Raw genomic sequence first — 20,378 nt, forward strand, 5'->3', positions numbered from 1 at the left:
CAGAATAGGTAAAACAAAAGAGCTAATTTTTGGCGTTTTCCTGTATGACCATTTGACACTTCTCTATCAGACATTCCCTTTAAAAAGAAATTGCAAAAAACTTTCCATTATACTGATGAGACATTAAATCTACTGTACCAGAATCCTTTTAGCAGTCCCATGTTGCCTTTCCTACCTGAAACCCAAGAACATACTAAGGGTGCATTCACACGTAACGGATCCACAGCGGATTTCTCGCTGCGGATCCCTGCCCTGTACACCCTATGGGCAGACAAACTCACAGCAGGATGGACATCCCACTGGGAGTTTGTCAGCAGCCTGCCCAGTTAACCCCCCCGCCAGAGCATATACTTCGCCTGGTGCCTGCTCTGGCTTGTTTCGGTGCTCCCAGTGTCTTCACGTCCCACTCAGTCAATCAGTGTGCTGTGGCAGGGCAGCGCACTGATTGGCTGAGCGGGACCTGCTGGGAATCCCCGAAGCGGGGACCAGCGGCGGGGGTTAAACTCGCAGCGGAATGTCCATCCTGCTGCGAGTTTATCTGCTCATAGAGTGTACAGGGCAGGAATCTGCAGCGGGTCTCACTGCTAATTCGCAGCGAGAAATCTGCTGCAGATCCATTACGCGTGAACCCACCCAAAAAAAAAAAAAAAAAAAACTACATTGGAAGATTAAAAGTCAATTACAAAGATAAGCTGATAACCACATAGGTCAAAGATGATGGAGGTTTTGCATGGAAAAGAAGATATTCCCTCCTGATAAGCCAAACATATGTAGAAGGAGGAATCCATTTATAATCGGTTATGTAAACAAGGGATAAGCAGATGAAGATGCCAAAACATGTTCAGGAAGCGGTATTCATGTTAATTTTGATGGAATGGACACTTCCACATAGTTGATGTTGGTAGTTTGCACATATTAGACATCAAGAAGGAATTATGGTGTGACTAGTAGTAACTGTAAAGACAATAACAAATCAGTCTATACCTCTTTACAACACTAATGGAGATTTTTCTCTACACATTCAAAGGGCAGTGTGACCAATTCTTAGGCTAGCTTCACACTACATTTATGCAATCAGTTTTTTCATCCATTTTTTTTCAAAAAACAGATGCATTTGTGTGCATCTGTTTTGATCCGTTTTTCCATTGACTTCCATAATAAAAAAAAAGGATTAAAACGCAGTGCTTCTCAATTCCAGTCCTCAGGCCTCACCAACAGGTCATGTTTGGAGACTCTCTCATACAAAGTGCACTGAGTATAATTATATCACCTGTGAAATTCTAAGGAAATCCTCAAAACATGACCTGTTGGTGACGCCTGAGGACTGGAATTGAGACGCACTGTTAAAACAGATCAGTTTTTTTTTTTTAACGTACACAAAAACATAGCTGACCTTACTTTTGTGTCCATTAAAAAAACTTTTTTTTATAATGGAAGTCCATGGAAAAACGGATCAAAATGGATGCAAAAAACGGATTGCAAGAACGTAGTGGGAACCCGTCTTTTTAATATAATAAAGGTAATCTAATGGGTTGTGCTGACTACAAATTTAATACGGACATGGAAAAAAAGAGCAGCTGCACCTCACACCTACGGCTGACACTAATGCCTCTCGGCTACATTTAAAAACCAACGCCAGGATGTTGGTATATAATTTGATCAAACCATATTGCCCCATGTACCACGTGCAGGTCCCCTGGTTCACATGAGTCCCTACACTAAATCAAAACTGTGTCGGTCAGCGACCGCCAATCCTTCAAAGAGAGCGCAAGTAGGGAAGGGAGGCCATAGAATGACCCTGCAACCCCACTGCCACAGGACCAAACCCCAAGGGCCCCCTCAAATTTATTTTACAAAGGCATTTAATATTAAATTATGGAGGCAATTATAACACACTGTAGGGCCAGATTAACACAAGTCATTCTCTACCAGCAGCTCCCCCCAGGTAGTCACACAGCAAGCCTTTTAAACAACAAATGGCTACAGAACATAAACAAGAAATATAGGATTTGGGTCAGAGGTGCACAGTCTCCATTGTATTGATGAGACATGAATTCCACTATGTGCACAGTCATTAAAATTTCTATCCCATAAGCTATGCTGCCACAAGTCTGTGCCTTTTTGACCTGAAAACCAACAGTAACTAAGAGACACACAGAAAGCATCCTGCATCTGGCTGAAATTAAGGTTTTACAAGTCTAATAACTAGATAAGGTGTCTGTGGCTGACAATTGTTTTGTGGAGAGGGATCCAGGACAGGTTTATCTTCACAGAGCACAGTACACCCTCCTATTCTTTACTCCATATTCAGAAGGCACTGCAAGTCCATATAATAAAGAGGGATCAAATACACAGTCTTCCCACAAGGAAGAGAGTCACTGTATGAAGTCTAAAAATGAGGTCTCCTCTTGCGCCCACTGAACTTTGTGTCAGGCCGAACTCCCCTAAATTGACAAAAAACATAGTTAAACAAAAGTCAAGACCAATATACAAATGTAACATATAGACGGCCTTACAGTATGTATTAGCTCTATTCACCTTGTATTAATGGACTGTAAATGCTACATATACATACAAGGGATACAACTGTCCACAGAACACCTTTGTGAGAAAATGTGAAGTACAGGTTTTTTATAGTACCTAACTAAAAAACTGTGCGAATATCACAATCAATGGCTGCAAAGAAGGGCATTTTAGTTTCTACATTACCTAGTATTAACTTGGAACCTCATTCATTCACATAGCCTTACACCTTCACAAGTGGCAGGTTCTCGCACCGATATACATAGTATAAAAGCAGCTCACTGATCCAAAAGCAATCACTTACTTTCCTTGTCTTCTGCGTCGTTCTTTTTTCTCCAGTACCCAGTCTCTGCTTTTCTTTGCTGATTTCCCTCGGATATTTTTAAACCTTAACCTGCATTATAAAAAGTAGATTCTGCTTAGAAAGATTGATGTATATTGATAAATGTAAGAGGAAGCCCATGGATAGAGTCCAGATATCATGACTCTGCCTACATACTACCTGATACTCCCCCTACGAGTCCAATTCAGTCGACTAGTAATTGAGACACATAAGTTCTAGACTGAGCTGCACTCCCCCCCCCCCCCCCCCCCCCCAAGATCCTTACGTGTTTCTCTTCCCCCCTCAGGTTACCCCCCCCTCCCCCCCCCCCTCTCAGTGTTTCACCTCTGTTCCCCATTCTTTTCTATTCATCTTACCATAATTGAAGACCCCTTGAGACACTTACAACTTGCACACACATCCCCCCTCAGTATATCCAAACGGGTGTCCTGCAGTCCCCTCTTGTTGGGACTGCCACTTCTGTTAGTTTGTTCTATGTCCTCTCTCTGTTAGAGCTATGTTCTCTTATAGGCGATGTTGACCACCCATATTGTACTAAGATCTAATACTGGTGCTATGTCTATCATCGTGTTTATCCTCCTGCTTTCTCCCTGCAATGGGAACTCATGAGCCTGTATTTCTTGTATACGACTGTCTGTTACATACTTTCTGTTAAAAATCAATAAAAAGACAATTGATAAAAAAAAAATGTAAGAGGAAGGAAAACATGCCAGCACCTAGAAGCAGGCACGACGTGAAACCTCTGTTGCTCTTTGTCCATCTTGGGAGCTGTGAGGGACGCTACACCCTTTCAGCAAGTACAGACAGACATATCAGTATAGCGAGTGCCTATAATGTGTTGTCACAACTCATTCCGCATTAGAAACTGAGCAGACATGAGAAGAAAATATGATGGTGATGGGTTACCTATAGCGTTACAGTCATTTATAAAAAAAAAAAAAAAATGTCAAAAGTTTTGAAAAGTGGGTGTCTCAGCGCTGAACTTCCACCTATTTCTACATAAAGAAGGGAAAAGGGGATGTGTACACAATGAAGAAGCAGCATGATACTGAGGGTAGTGATCCATAGGGATATTATTTTTTTTAGTGCCTAGAAAAGGATACTTTATTCACCCCTCCTAGTACTAGCTACATTGTTCCTATAACATACCAGACAGTTACCATAATAAATGCGTAGGTACTATTGTACATTCCCCTTAACTGCTGTCTGCCAATGAAGCAGAAATCTCTGATCGGCTTTACAGTCTACCACAGCACAAGACTCCTAGTGTCTCTTAGACATCACACCTACAGTCACATACTGAAATCAGAATATGTTTATCTACATGACTCATCCATTACCTCTCATTGGTAAATGATGCCTGATGCTTTGATCCTTGTTCCGCTGACTCCTCTCCCAGACCCTATGAAAAGGTGCATTATTAGCCTTCTAAAGTCAGATAAAGCCACATAGCAGGTAGGCAATACACAAGCCCTGTACACCTAACAATTAGAGACAGGTTTTTATAAGAAGTTCATTGACAGAATTTTAAACCCGAATAAATATATATTTTTTTTAGTTCGATCATTTAGCATTTGAATACCAGAGACCAGGCTGTATCTATGTCTTCCTGGACTCCCTAAGGCTGCATCCAACTTCTTCAGCCACCGGTATTCAAATGCAGAAAAATAAGACTCAAGCATGCTCATCTCTAACCTATTTAGATTAAAAAGAGGAATGGTGCTCCTTCACTTTAAGTGTGACATAATTACTGAGCATGTATTTTGGAGTATATAACTTGCTGAAACCCAGTGTCTGGATCCTGCTGCTCCCGGCTTCCTGGTATCATGCAGAAAACACCCGCTCTTTGCTGCTGTCAGTGAATGACATTGTTAGTAAACATTTCCAGTGGCGGTGGTACTGGACTGAGCAGGTGAGTATAACTATTTTTTATGGCCCGCTTACCTGACAGAGGGCAAAAAGCTTTAACAAAATAATGCAGAACATTTATTACAGACAGCTCTCTTAGAACCTACCTTGGGCAATACTCCTGATACACCTGCAAATAGGCACAAGAAAAACCTAAAAATAAATAACAGAAAGTACATTGATTGCATGACAGAAATACACTGCACTTATATGTATTGATATAAAGTGCACTAGAAGCAGAACTCACTTTTTAGCCTTGCTGCTATTAGGATAGTCCACTACCATACCACCGGTAAATCCAGCCCTCATTGCCTGAGCCGTTACTAATTCTAGCTATAGAAAGAAGCAATAAAAAGTCAGCAGAGGCTGTCAGTGACCTTACACAGGTATACAAGACTACAATATAGTACAGTGCTTCTCAATTCCAGTCCTCACCAACAGGTCATGTTTTGAGTATTTCCCATACAAAGAACTCCTGTGATAATACCTGATGCACAGAGTATAATTATATCACCTGTGAAATACTAAGGAAATCCTACAAACAAGACCTGTTGGTGAGGCCTGAGGACTGGAATTGAGAAGCACGGATATAGTAGACAGAGAGGAGAATAGCATTACAATAGACTGCTCCCCACCTGCTCTGCATTCTCAGGATACAGCTGCAGGACTGCACGAGCCCCTCGAGCCTGCAAAAAAAGAACCACCAGATTAATACAGTTTGGCTCATGCTATAGCATAGGAAAAAAAAACGAAACTCTAAAAGTATTTAAAGTGAATGTACCATCAGGCCCGGGATAAAGCACTGGAGGTAGGACGATCCGCCCACAGTGGGAGGAAATCCCAGCCCCTCTATGACGTGGCTCCATTAGAATCAATGGAGTCGCGTCATAGAGGGGTGGTGGTTTCCTCCCACTGGGGATGGGTCGGCCTGCCTTCAGTGCTTCAGCCCGGGCCTTTAAAAGAGTAGTAATATCCACAGCTAGTTCAGGTGAGCAATTAAGTTATGTTAGATAATTACATTGTACTGAAGAATTGAATTTGATGGTGCTCATCCATAGCTACCTTTTCCAGAGGATTACATACCAACATAAAACTGCTGTCTGGCTGCAGGGTAAATTCACCAGTGCTACTCTGTTTATGATTAGAGAACTATTGGAGGATTGGGCAACATAATGGAAAACGGCATATAATGCAATAAAATTCTAATACGGTATATACTTGAATGACAAATAGGGCTATGGCTTCATACAGTCACTTCAGTGACAGGTTGCATGGACATACATCACTGTGTAGCACTGCAGGGATAATGGTATATTACGGCTATAGTAAGTGTCTGGAGTCCTGTTGTGACAGACACACACACCCACACAAATGACCGACAGTCACAAGAAATTGATCCTGGATGGTTTTCTTGTGACTGTCAATTGCAACATGACTCAATCACTTACATTAACTGCATTGCAGCACGATCCTGCAGTGCAACATGGGTATCTTTGGCTGCACAGCCTGTGCCTGACTAAAATCAAGTGGCCCTGGCCTAAATACACTCACCAGTGCAGAGTAAAGAGTTGAGAAGAAGCGAAAGAGCCGTCGAGGAGGGTTATGCGTCTTCTTATCAGCATTACACAGCCACTGCAGGGCTGAAATACTAACAGGAAGATGATGCGTTAGGATATAAAATGCATTAACTGTTGAGGGCATTCTCATATTTTGCTTCACTAGCCACATACCTGATGCAGCCGTCAAAAGTTCCAGGCCGGAAAGGAATACCTTGCCCCATATCTCCAAGGATCAAGTCGCCTTCTACTTCTCGCTCTAATGCCACATCTGGGGGAAGAAATAAGAACAGGAATTACTACAAAGAAAAGGGGTGCAACCGATTAACACCATCAATGAGAATGAGGGACCAACTTACCCAACATGGCAGTACTGATGTCAATGCCAACCCAGTGATGCCCCTCCTCAGTTATGTAGTCCCCACTCAGACCAGAGCCACAGCTGCAAAAAACAAAGGTTTAGAAAAAAAAAATCTAAGCAGAACCTGCAAAGTATATCCTATATGTCCTGCAACCTACCCAACATCCAGGAGGTAACATGGCTGATCCTCAGGCAAGCACAAAAGCTCCACAGCACGCTCTGACATTTGAGACTGAATCTCTATGATACGGGAGCTGTAAGGTAAAGCAAGGAGATAACGCAATACAACTACACGATGTGGAACTGATTATCATCTATGTGTGTAGAATGAATATATTATATATATATATATATACAGATAGAATAGATAAGAATAGGATGAATAGCCAGCCCTTACTTGTGTGTGTATTTCCTGGCTTCCGTCTCATTGTAAAACTATAGGGAATAAAAGAAAAGTAAGCATTTAGTACCTAGATATCAACTGGGAACACATAGGAGAATAGATATCGGATCATACATACGATTCAAAACTAAGAAGTTATTTTGTATACATTAATGCACTGGAACAAGAAGTTGGCAAAATTATAAGCCAGGAAGGCTGGGACTATAGACACTATGTTGAGTGCCGGCTGCATTCTACAAGAGAGCACAGAGTTGTCAGGTATTCCCTAGGACTGCAGATGAAGTATCTCCAGAGCAACACTCTCCCCATCTATGATAGCAATTTAAGTGTCTTCCAAACTGGTAGCAAATATGCAATGATGGAGGATTCTTTAGTAAATGCTATATATATATATATATATATATATATATATATATATATATATATATACATACATACACACTGCTCTGTTAAACCACGCTGAGTGCTAAAAAAGATGTAATAGGTTACTTCTTGATAATAACACCACACAGATTTATAGAAAAATATTGTATATTGTACATTATGGTCTAATACGCCCACTTCCCTAGATGACCACCAGGGTGCTGGGCACCTTCCTTCCATGGTCCCAGCTGAGGCTGACTAGAAGCTACATACCCCTGACCTTTATAGTAAGTTTGGGTGGGGGTGATGTGCTTCTAGAAATGTCTGTGTAGACCACTGACGACCATGAATGGAAGTTATGTGATATTTCCCCGGCCTTGTACATATTTACCTAGCACAATGGGTAACCAGTTTTACAACTACAAGGTTCTTTCAGCCATACAACAATATCAACAAACAACTGTATCCTCCAATGTTTACACTATTGTGAAGGTATATGGCTGGACAGTTGACATAGGTGTGACAATGACTTTTACACACATAAGCCATACAAGGCCTATATTATATATATATATATATATATATTATATATATACACACACACACACACACACACACACAAAAGACATTAAAATAATACATTCCTTCAAATCACATCAATAAGACACTTGAATTTTCTGAAATAAACCTATCCAGGTTTATGATCATGATCCTGATGGAAGTGCGGTAAGACTGGATTTACCGCATACATCCATGTACAGGACAATTGGCCATTTGCTACAATGATCCCTTAGGTATCAGAGCACTGCAGTAACAGATCATTTACTGGAGGAGAAGGTAAGTTACTGCTCTTTGGTTGCTCTAATCCAAAATATCTACTGAACCTATTAGTAAAATAAAATCTTGACCACTAGGACTGAAGATAATGAGAAAATACACTGAACAGTCTCATAAGCCTTTGATATTCATAGTGCTGATCACATCATACACAAAAGATGTAGAATCCTTTCAGGACCTGTTCACATTACAACCTAAAATACACTGTCCACTGAGTTTAGATGAGTAAATGTAGTCAGCTAGTGATTTCCTGCATGTATAGAGTAACCTATGCCATCCCCCATATACAATGCCTGCAGTCTGTCAGGTAAGTGGCAGCTCTCACCAGGTCTGCAGGTCCCGTCTGCTCCGGTCTCTTTACACTCCCAGCCATGGTTCTGGTTGATCCAACACTTCACACGTGAGAGCAGACGCGCATCAATGACGTCATGCTTAGAGTCCGTCAACTTTTCTCCAAGAGGTCGCTTGAATAATGTTTACTAATGTCTCCTCAAAAGGAGCCTTTCACTGCGCCGAACGAACACCGTGTCTTCGATAAAATGGCGGAGAATTGCCCCAGTGCTCAGTTACAATGTCTCTTTCCTATGGATAAGAACCAAGCCTCGTTTTAGGTCTCTCCCGACAACTAGCAATATTACTGGTTGAAAGCGGTGATTGACACATTAACCGGCAACTCACGCTTCTTATTCACAGAGGAACAGCGTGTCACGTGATTGGTTGAAACTTTACAGGCCTCCGCTTCGGTAAAAATGACGGAGGTCAGCCTGAGGTTGTTACGGAGTAAAGCTCGGCAGCGCCTGATAGAAGAGAGGATTTCGTGTGTCAGGGCATATGGCTGTTTGTTGGCTGTACCGTGCCTGGTGTCCTCTGGCATTGAGGCCACCTACAGTCCGCGGTTATATACATTGTGGCCCTCAGGAGCCCACAGAGGCCGGACTGTGGACAGGCTAGTGAAGCCCACACAGGGGGTGTGTTTATATTCTCAGTGGGCGGGATCCAGAGCCTTCTATCACCAAAATGGCCACCGCAGAAATGGCGCCCAGGACGCGGGGTCTCCTCTACATAAGAGCCGCACTGCCTACTATGACATCCTGGAGGTGACCAGGAGCGCCACACAGTCCCAGATCAAGACGGCCTACTACAAGCAGTCCTTCCGCTACCACCCAGACCGCAACGCTGGAAACGAGGACGCTGCCAGGCAGTTTGGTCAGGTGACGGAGGCGTACCACGTACTGGGCAGCATCAGCCTGAGGAAGAAGTACGACCGTGGCCTCCTGAGCATAGAGGATGTCCGCTCCGCAAAGAAACCCACGGGGAAGAGCAGCAGCCCGTCTCGCAAAGAAGCCGGCCAGAGAGAGGCGTCAACCTCCAGCTCCAGGACCCCCGCTAAGCCCATGTTTGATTTTGATGCCTTCTACCAGGCCCACTATGGGGAGCAGCTGGCCCGGGAGAAGCAATGGAAGGAGCGGAGGGAGTTCATAGAGAAGAAGAAGCAGGAGAAGAATATGGCCTCACGGTTCAACACGCTGGGCGAGATGTCCGGGCTGCTGCTCATTGTGTCTGCTGCTATTCTGATCCTGTCGCTGCGATAAAAACAATAACTCTAAGACAACATCTACCCTGGCCCAGGGGGCATGGATACACCCATTTCTCGGGACTTATAAACAGGTTTTCCAATGGCAGTTCTAAGATATAATAGAAGGATGTTTCCATACCTCCCATTCATTATAATAGAGAATGACCCAGTTTATGTGGCAGCCTCTTGGCTGATCATGTAGACTGGGTACCCCAAATGTCCAGACCCAAACCAATCAGACATTCATTGCTCATCCAACAGAATATACATGACTGATGCGAAGAATTCCTTTAAAGGGAACCAATCAGCCCAATCGGGCTGATATGGTTCCCTGAACTGCTGTATACAGCTCCTGCAGCAGCTGTGGCACGTACCAGCTGCAGCAGTAGCTGTATACCCCCCAAAAAAGGACTTCAATCCCCTGGTCGCGTGACAGGCAGCGGCGGGGAAGTAGTCATCTGTGCAGCTCCCCGCCCGTGTCTAGTCACCACGCTCTGCCTGTCAGCGCGTTTGGAGAGGATGATTGACAGGCAGAAAGGTTCCTTACTGGCCTCTCTGCCTGTCAATCATCCCTCTGAGCGCGGTAACTTGATACGGGGGATTAAAGTCCTTTTTTTCAGGTATACAGCTTCTGCTGTAGGAGCTGTATACAGCAGCCCGATTGGGCTGATTGGTTCCCTTTAAGGGACTGGATTTAAAAGAACATAGACAAAGAACCACACCTGTCAATGGGTTGTCCGGTATTGCAGTTCCTTCAACAGAAGGGAGTAGAGTTGAGCTGTAATACCACACGCAGCCTATAAACGTGTGGGGCTGTTCTCTAGAAGAAAGCAGCCATGTTTTTCTAAATTGGACATCCCATTTAAAGAAAAAAAAATGTAATATTTCTGTGCATATCATTTACATCTTCTTAGTTGTGAGGTTTTTCTAGGCCCTGACATTAGTTTTGTCATCTGCATTTTCCCAAAGATAAAAATGAAGCAGCAGACCTTTAACTTTATTGTTATAAATTGTGAAATGAAGAAATTTTGCACAGTTTCCATATTTTCAATCCACTCTGGATTTTGGTTGAAAAAAGACTGACAGAAATACTATGTGTGAATATAGTCCAAAGGGGTATTCCCATCTCCAAAAGTTATCCCCTATTCCCAAGCTCATTGTCTGGGGTTCAGCTGCTGGGACCCCCACTGTGTATTCTCCAGTCAATCTATGTGTGGCCTCAAAACACTTCTGAGCGCTGATAGATTTGGAGGAATACCCCCTTAGGGAAGCTCCAAACCACATGATGCTACAGGCCAAAAATGGTCCTAGGATATCAACAGCTACATCGGTAATTGCATAGGGGAACAAAGCAATGCTGGAGTATACTGATCATAGATGTAGTAGTATCCTACAGCTGGTGGTTGTATCTTTGTGCAGGTGAATATGAAGAACGCTATTAAAGGGGAACTCCAGGTAGAGGTTAAAAAAATGAAACTTTTGCAGAAGCATAATGCATTACTTACCTGTCTATCCCAGTTTTGAAACTACCAAAAATCCATGTGTTGGGGGGGTTGCTCTGTTTTGTGTTTCTGTTCTTCCTGGTTTGGCATTTCCCAGCATGGAATGCTTTCCCTCATGTGATCATCACAGCCCGATCTCCCCCCCCCCCCCCGCCATCACAATCAGTAAAATTAGTGCAGCAGCTGCTTCTGGCCGATAAGAGATGGTGAATCAGTGAGGGGATTGTGTTATCCAGCCAAGCCTTACTTTATGCGCCTTTGAACATTGCCTGTTTCTTAGTGGGATCCCGTCCGGAGCGTATACACATCGTATACGCTCCGGCCGGGATCCGTACGGCGCCGCAAATAACTGACATGTCAGTTTTCTGTGCCCGCAATTCTATGAATTGCGGCCGTAGGAAACCCTGTCCACACAGTGAAGCGAGCTGCTCCAGCCGCTCGCTTCACTGTGTGCTATGGGAAGCTCTGATGTGGGCGCGCGCTGATGCGCCCGCATTAGAGCTCTGCGGCCGGACAGATAATCCGGCCAGTACTTAAGTACCGGCCGGGATGATCTGGGCAGAGAGCGGCCGTTTTGTGACCTGGCCAGGGTTGCGGAACGGCCGGTCTCTTACTGTGTGTGAACATAGCCTTACATTGTATAGACACAACTATATATTTTTTTAATGTACTTTTAACAGAAAACAAGTTTTTCTTATCCGGAGTTTCCCTTTAATGCAAAGCTATAGTTATCTGGAGGTCTGCCATATTTGTTTGCGCCAGATCAGAATATTCTCTATGCATGCTAGAGGGCAACTATGCCAAATAATCCATTGGTCTTGCATAGATGATATGTGCATGCAGCATTATTTTGATCCTGCTCCCCATAGTTTGATATAGGGCACAGGATAAGATGTGTCTGGACATGTGTGAACCCTTATTAAAGGAGAAGTCCGGCAAACATTTTATTCAAATGTTCTATTGCCCCCCCAAAAGTTATACAAATCCCCAATATACACTTATTACAGGAAATGCTTTTTTTCCTGCACTTACTACTGCATCAAGGCTTCACTTCCTGGATAACATGGTGATGTCACGACCCAACTCCCAGAGCTGTGCGGGCTGTGGCTGCTGGAGAGGATGATGGCAGAGGGACACTGAGCATCCCCCTGCAATCATCCTCTCCAGCAGCCACAGCCCGCACAGCTCTGGGAGTCGGGTCGTGACATCACCATTTTATCCAGAAAGTGAAGCCTTGGTGTAGTACTAAGTGCAGGGAAAAAAGCACTTTATAAGCATTTCCCATAATGTGTACATGGGTGATTTGTATAACTTTTTGGGGGCAACACAAAAATTTCGCTGGACTTCTCCTATAAGATGACAGTAATGCCACTTATAGATATAAGCTACAATGCACAGCCACTAGGTGAGCATAGAGCAGCTCTTTGCTGAGTATGTGCCAAAAGTAACATTTGAGAAATTTAGGCCCCATAGACATGGCAAAGCTCCCTAGACTGAGGGTGGATATATGGAGCTATTCTCAGGGGATGAATAATTCCTTGCATAAGGTATCAATATAGAGGTATACACAGGTACAGTAGAGGCCGTAGGATGGCTGCATACAAAATGGAGGTAGAATATGGCCTTATACATGAGGCTAAAGCAAGGGATACACTGCAACATTTGGTTGTCAGTCACAGTACCTTAGTACAAATGTGCAACATTTCACCCTATAGGGAACCTGAGATCATTTTACTGCAACCAAAGGTGACTTGAAGACCTTAAGCTTGTACTGCAATAGGCACAGGGATCAGTGAAATCTGACTACTGATCAGTGGTGGCACGTGCAAAGAAAGTTGTAATGTAACACTGTAGAACTAAGGCGGCCTAGAAAGTGACAATTATCTGGCCAAATCCAGAGGTGAATATTTATGGTGCTTTTAACTTCTGTTTTACTGTATTAAATGTCTACAAAGTGTAAAATCCTTTGGAGAGAAGTCGATGATAAATGTTAAATAACTTTGTCACTATCATTTTTAAGTTCAGTTTCATAGCTCTTTCTCTGAAGCGACGTGAAGCTGTGTCTGGGGGTGATACTGTACTGATGAGACCAGTGCCTTTCCTACGTGTATTGTCCTGAACTCAGGACCACCGCACTTTATCATATTTATTGTACTTGTCCAGATTGTATATATTACAGAATTGTACAGAATACTATACATAAAAGTGGTTATGGAAAACTTGGTATTTGTGTTATCAGTGGGTTTTTTGTTTTTTTTTAATTTTGCAACAAGCGTCTCACACCTTCATCCTCTGACCTGGAGAGCTCGAATCTGTACTTGGAATTTTGCAGGGAATGAGGACTGGGGGGGGCACTGCTGTATGCTATGGGCTGCCCGGATGATCTAGTGATCACAAGGGCAGCCTCCCCGCTAGCTGCTGCCACGTGTAATAGCGGTGGCAGCGAGTGGCAAACGAACGCTGATAGCGCTCGTTTGCTCCTCAGTCTCCCCGTGGAATAGGGCCTTAAGTTTTCATACAGGAATTCCACAGTCCGTGGCATTTAAATTAATTGTTGTTTATATAATACCTCTCTTGTAAAGTAAAATAGGCTAGGGTGGGGGCTGACCTTTCTGTCCACTATGACTTAAAAAGATGGAATCCCTTGAATATAAAGCAGGAAGTGACACCTACTTTAGGTGCCTCATTGCAAGCTTTTGCACCTGTCTTGGGTTTTTATTTTTCTACATGAAGCAATGCGTATGAGCGATAGCTGTGAAAATGATTCCTAAAAAGAAAAAGAATGTAGACCTTGTTAAAGTAACTACAAATCCATATCCACATCAATGGACATGTCTATAGATATTTTTCCCTGTTTAAAAATGCAAGTTTGAGGCTATATTCACCCACTGTTTTTTATTCACAGCAGGGGGCTGCTATAAAGTGATCTGTACAGCACTGCAGCAACATGTGACACCAGTAGATAGGTAGTAGCAGCTCCCTATGGAATGACCTTTTCAAAGGTCACAGAGTTTGCTCAGTAATGTTTCACAAATGTCTAAAAGTTACATACTATGTCTATTTTCATCTATGTCCATGAGGCTTGCTGGAAAGCATGTCACTAAATGCTATTAACAACAGCCCAGGCAAAAGGGCAGCCCCCATAACAACGTGCAAAAAGTGAGTTAAAAAAATTTTGAAAATAAAAACATAATAAAATAAGTTTTATAAAAATGTAGGTGACACTTCCCCTTTAAGGACAGCTATAAATAATCCTGTTTTCACAGCTGTTATTTAAAAAAAACTGCGAACGTAGCCTAATGGTGCGCTTACACAGGCAGATTTATCTGACAGATTTTGGAAGCCAAAGCCAGGAATGGATTTAAAAAGAGGAGAAATCTCAGTCTTTCCTTTATTACCTGTTCCCTGTTTATAGTCTGTTCCTGGTTTTGGCTTCAAAGATCTGTCAGATAAATCTGCCTGTCTAAACGCAACATTAGTGTATTGTGTTGTTTTTTTTGTGGCCTTCTACATTCCTCATAAAAAAATCCTTGAATCACAAGATTTGTACTAGAAAAAACACAGAATAAAAATCAACTAAAAATACATGTATAAGAGCATCCTGTTTTGGAAAACCAGTACAAAAACTGCATGAAAAAGCACATAACACACAGCTTTTGAGGCTTTTTTGGAGGAGGACCAGAAGCAATTTGTCTCCTTTTGCTGTGAAGCTGTAACAGTACCAGCTCGACTCCTGTTTAAGTGAACATCAGCTAAACTGCAGTTACACATTGCCACCGCTACACAGTGAATGGGGACAAACTACTTCTGCTCACATTCAATGTGTAGTGATGATGCAGAACAGCTGATTAGAGTGGGTCACTAATTGCTCAAAACACCCTTTAATACAACAAAGTCACAAAAATATCTAAGTCCGAAATTTTTATACAATTTGACTCGACAAAACAAAAGTACATTGAAAAATTTACAAAATTCATCAAACATGACATAATAAATTGGTGCGTTTGATGCGTGCATGCAAGAAACGTGGATGAGGTGTAAACTAAGGTGTAACCAACCTAAAGTATTATGATTAATGGTGGCACAAGGAAGAGGGGTAACAATAACATTTCCATCGGAAATGTTTTCTCCTTTGTGGCCAGTCTACAGCTTCCCTCAGGACAATGGCTTTTTGCAGTCACCTTTTCCCAATATACACAGATCACTATCCACACCAAAGAGTCAGGGTCCATTTTCACAGAAAGATTATCTGACAAAGATTTGCAGCCAAAGCCAGGAATGGATTTGAAAAGAGGAGAAAACTCAGTCTTTTCTTTATGAACCTGATCTCTGTTTATAGTCAAATCTTTGGCAGATAATCTTTCTAATGCTGGGTTAGCACAGAGCGATTATCGGGCGAATTTTCGCGATAACGATCGAATTCGAACGATAATCGTACGTGTAAACGCGGCGAACGATCGAAAAATCGTTCATTTTGATCTTTTAACAGGTTCTTAAATCGTCGTTCGCAAAAAATTCGCCGATCGTTCCGTGTAAACAGTCGTTCACTGATTTTCCCAATGTGTGAGATAGGCTTAGGCGATCGCAAAACGAATTTTCTGTACGATATATCGTACAGTCTAAACGCTGGTCGTTATAAAAAAAAAAATCACTACTTCAAAATCGTTAATCGTACAATCGGGCGAATTATCGCTCTGTGTAAACCCAGCATAAGGGTCCTATTAGACGAAGCAATTATTGACGATAAACTATCACAAACAAGATCGTTTACCATATTACTCAGAACGATAGTTATTAGTTACAATTGTTACTGCGACTGTTTACTCCATCTGATCCCAGTAAATGAAGGAACGATGTGGAATTACACTGAACGAATACGGAGAGATCCGCAGTGGAATTCCACCAAATTTACTCAGTGTGAACATACCCCATTAACGATCATTTTGGTGTCGGCACCAAACGAACGATGAATGATTTCTCGTTGGTCGTTAGATCGTTGCCTGCATTTACACAAAATGATTGTCTAGATTTGAACGATATAACGATAATTTGCACAATAATCGCCCTGTGTAATAGGGCCCTTAGTGAATGAAGGGTTAACTGAAGACAGCTGAGCAGCAATTACAAGAAATGAGAGCAGTTCAGACTCCCCGGCCAAGGAGAGGCGCCTGACACTGCCCTGGATGATCCTTTGGTGGGATGTTGTAGTGCCACAAATCATGAAGCAAATAGGATTAGGGCTCGTTCCCACTGAGGAAAGGTAGCGGAATTCCGCGACGGAATTGTCCGCCGCGGAATGCCGTTAGCCTCCCGCTCATAATGGGAGTCTATGGGAGGCGCGCGCTCCTGCCCTGTCCGCGCTGAAGAATGAACATGTTCATTCTTCAGCGCGGACAGGGCAGGAGCGCGCGCCTCCCATAGACTCCCATTATGAGCGGGAGGCTAACGGCATTCCGCGGCGGACAATTCCGTCGCGGAATTCCGCTACCTTTCCTCAGTGGGAACGAGCCCTTAGAGAACAAAGTGACAAAGAAACAGGATTTATTTGTATACTGTATACCACAGGATCATAAAGAGTTACATTAACCCTTAGAGGACACAGCCAGTTTTGGCGTTTATGACACGGCCACATTTTTCAAATATGACATGTGTCACTTTAAGCATCAATAACTTTGGAATGCTTTAACCAATCCTTGTAATTCCAAGATTGTTTTTTTGGTGACATATTCTACTTTGTTACTGATAAATTTGGGTTTATAACTTTAGAATTTTTTTTGTGAAAAAACTCCAAAATGTTGTGAAAAATTAAAAAAAATAGCATTTCTCTACATTTGAAAGTCTCTGCCAATAAGGAAAATAGTAATACTACATAAATTATTTATTAATTCATATCTAGAACATGTCTACTTTATAATAACAGCATTTGGTGAACATGCTTTTACTTGTTTAGGATGATAGAGGCCGTTAATGTTTAGTAGCAATTTTCAAATTTTTCATGAAAATTTCAAGCTAAGAAATTCTTTAGGCACCAGTTCAGTTTTGGAGTATATTTTGGAGGCCTGTATACTAGAAACCCCCATAATTTACCTCATTTTGAAATCTTCACCCTTTCAAGTATTCAAATCTACAGTCACACAGTTTTTTTAACCCTTTGGGTATTTCACAGGAATAGCTGCAAAGTAAGAGGGAAAAGTTTAAAATTAGCATTTTCTTTGCAGAGATTCCAATGTAATCCTATGTATTTTTTACCACACCAATTACTGTTACCGATCCACCAATGCCGGCAATTGCCGACGCTGGAACTCCTTTGGGGGTCCAGTGGCAGTTACACTAGACTGTCAGCTATCAGCTGACAGTTAAGTTGCGGCTCCCGGTCACTGTTTGTGTAAACGGCGAGCATCTGAAGCTTCTACCATGACGTATTAGAACTGCATGGTGCGGCTAGGGGTTAACCAAACTACTGTGCAGCCCGGGGGGCACACAGGGCACACACAGAACAAGAAGAGAGGCATCCCAGCCCGCGTCCGCAGAGCCTCGCTGTATACACACTGCACTATAGGGGTGGCACCACTACCGCTGTACACCTGCAGACATTACTATGTACACACCCCCATTATATACTGCCCTACACTACAGATCACCCACTCACATGTGAACCAGAAAGAATCAATGTCATGGAGGAGTACTCAATCTAGTATAGAAATATTATACTATCACGCGCAAATGTATTTGTATACTGTTCCCATCCATGATTCTGTGTCCTTATAATAAGGTCTATCTTTTGCACATACAGTATATGTGCTGCCCATGGCATGCGTATTCCTTTAATGCACTGATCTTCCTGTAGCACTATATAGACACAGCATCAGACATACATTACATTGCTGCATACATGAAAGCACATTAGCTCAGCTTATACTTGTGGCTCAGATTCTGTTACCAGCTGTTCAGCTCCATCATTTGTATTGAGCCTTCTGTCATGTCACATGTATAGGGGTCATATGGATTGGGTTTGCCGGAAATACAAGGGAACTATTTTGCAATGAGGAGGATTTCACAATGTTTGGAGGGAATTTTAGATAATTAGAATAATGCTTATGGAGTTATGAGATCCTTCTTTTTTCATCTAAGAGCAGGTAATAACTCCTCTCACATGGTAAGACGAGGTGAATGTAGTTCTAGAGAAGCATTAGCCCCACACATTGATGCACAGCCTGCTACAGTAAATTGGTATCTCAGGTGGACTTCCTGCAACACTGGCGAATGCAAGGGGGTCTCAAATGCATGCCGGGACCGCAGTGTGAAGACGTGGCCTAAGGTTTATGCTCAATGTACACCGAGCTGTCTAACCTACTCTGGCATAATATAGATGGTTCTTTTAAAGGGAACATGTCATCACTTTTATGCTGCCTGAACCATGTGTCATTAAGAAGATCCCAGATGGCTTCTCACCTACCAGCCTTAAAGAGAAGTTCCACCAAAAAAAGAAAAATGGAGGCAGGCAGTGCAGTGTGGGAAAATAATAAACAATGTAAACTCATCCATCCCCGTGCCTCCATAGCGCCGCTCCCGAGTCTCGCTGATGGATGCTGGATGTCATTTTCTGCTGAAAACTGGGTACGTCATGTACCCGGCTCTTCTAACTGTGTATCCTGTGTAGCCCGCCAGTGACTGGGGCAGTGTTCCGTCCAAGACACTGATTGGCCGAGCGGGAATTAACTCAACCAGGTATGTGACAATGCAGTTGCGGCTGTCAGATGGACCTGGGAGAGGTGCTACTTTGTTTATTATTACAGTGGTGCCTTGGATTACAAGCATAATCCGGGACCGTGCTTGTAATCCAAATCCACTCTTAAACCAAAGCAAATTTTCCCATAAGAAATCACTGATATGCAGACAATTGGTTCCACACCCCAAAAATAATGATTTTATATTCTGAATAACATGTAAAACAGATGAAACAAACAATGGGAAACAACTGAATGTGATATAAATTACTGTACAGTATAGCAATCAGCATGTGGAGTATAATGTATAGTGAGCGCATAAGCCTGATAATATAGCAGCAGTTTGTAGATACAGGATGGAACTCCAGATCCCCATAATGCAGTAGGGTACTACAACAGGCTAGAACAGAGAAGCAGGCCTGCTATCAGAGGTCTGTGTGGTCACATGACAGCAATGGGGAAGAGGTGTGTGCTCAGCATGGACCAATCAGGACTGACAGAGACCGCAGGGAGCAGGAAGGAATAAGCAGGGCATATGTGGGCAATAGCAGCAATCTCTGTCCAGGGAGAGAGGGGTTAAAGCTATGAAGAGATTACCCGCCCAGTCCTGTCCCCTGATGTAAGCCCCAGCCTGAAGTGGATCTGCTATAATTTGGAAGGTTAGGGGGACTTCCTGGGTCAGAGTACAGTGCTGTAGCCCACAGTGCAGTGACCCCACTATGCAGACCAAATCTATCTGAGAAGCCACCAAAGACCTGCTCAATGACTCATGGTTCAGACACCATGAAAAAGATGGCAGGTTTCCTGTAAAGGACAGGTACACTGTTGTATGTCTAGTGAGGTGGTGGTGCATGACTCAGGAATGTCAAGAACAACAGGGAGGTTTCTTGTGTCATGCTCCTCCCCTTCAGGACCTACTCTAAACTTAACACACTGTATCAGTCCTATGTGGAGTGTTACTTTAATAATATAGAAATTTTTGTAACAACTATAATAAAAACTCCTTTCTGGCCTAAATAAGCTATTTGTCTTTTCAGAGCTGTTGGACCCTTCATATTGTCGTTATGTCGGTATGACAGCTTTGGCTGTCCAGGCATGATGGGAGTTGTAGTTTTGCAACAGCTGGAGAGCAAAGGTTCCCTACCCCTGGTCTACAGTGTTATTCTGTAATAACATGTTCTGATTCACAGACAAGCAGAGGAATTTAAATAATAAGGGGAACATTTATGTGGGTGAACTCCACAGAAAAGATGCAGATTTTTACCTTTTCTAAGGTGTA

General features: G+C 42.8%; 2 protein-coding genes across 2 annotated transcripts; one reads left to right on the plus strand and one right to left on the minus strand.

Moving 5' to 3' along the window:
• Window positions 1–767: 767 nt before the first annotated feature.
• Window positions 768–9,248, minus strand: BUD23 (BUD23 rRNA methyltransferase and ribosome maturation factor). The gene is made up of 12 exons (XM_069946128.1): window positions 8,620–9,248; window positions 7,089–7,126; window positions 6,850–6,945; window positions 6,690–6,772; window positions 6,505–6,601; window positions 6,326–6,422; window positions 5,410–5,460; window positions 5,022–5,107; window positions 4,882–4,927; window positions 4,207–4,268; window positions 2,828–2,917; window positions 768–2,444 (listed from the first exon to the last, which is right to left on the minus strand). The coding sequence occupies exons 1-12, from the start codon at window positions 8,665–8,667 to the stop codon at window positions 2,390–2,392; spliced, it is 849 nt and encodes a 282-aa protein (XP_069802229.1). The 5' UTR covers window positions 8,668–9,248; the 3' UTR covers window positions 768–2,389.
• Window positions 8,959–9,995, plus strand: DNAJC30 (DnaJ heat shock protein family (Hsp40) member C30). The gene has a single exon (XM_069946129.1). The coding sequence runs from the start codon at window positions 9,044–9,046 to the stop codon at window positions 9,884–9,886; it is 843 nt and encodes a 280-aa protein (XP_069802230.1). The 5' UTR covers window positions 8,959–9,043; the 3' UTR covers window positions 9,887–9,995.
• The last annotated feature ends 10,383 nt before the right edge of the window (window positions 9,996–20,378 follow it).

This window comes from Dendropsophus ebraccatus, chromosome 11 (assembly GCF_027789765.1).
Source record: "Dendropsophus ebraccatus isolate aDenEbr1 chromosome 11, aDenEbr1.pat, whole genome shotgun sequence".
Taxonomy (NCBI): Eukaryota; Metazoa; Chordata; class Amphibia; order Anura; family Hylidae; genus Dendropsophus; species Dendropsophus ebraccatus.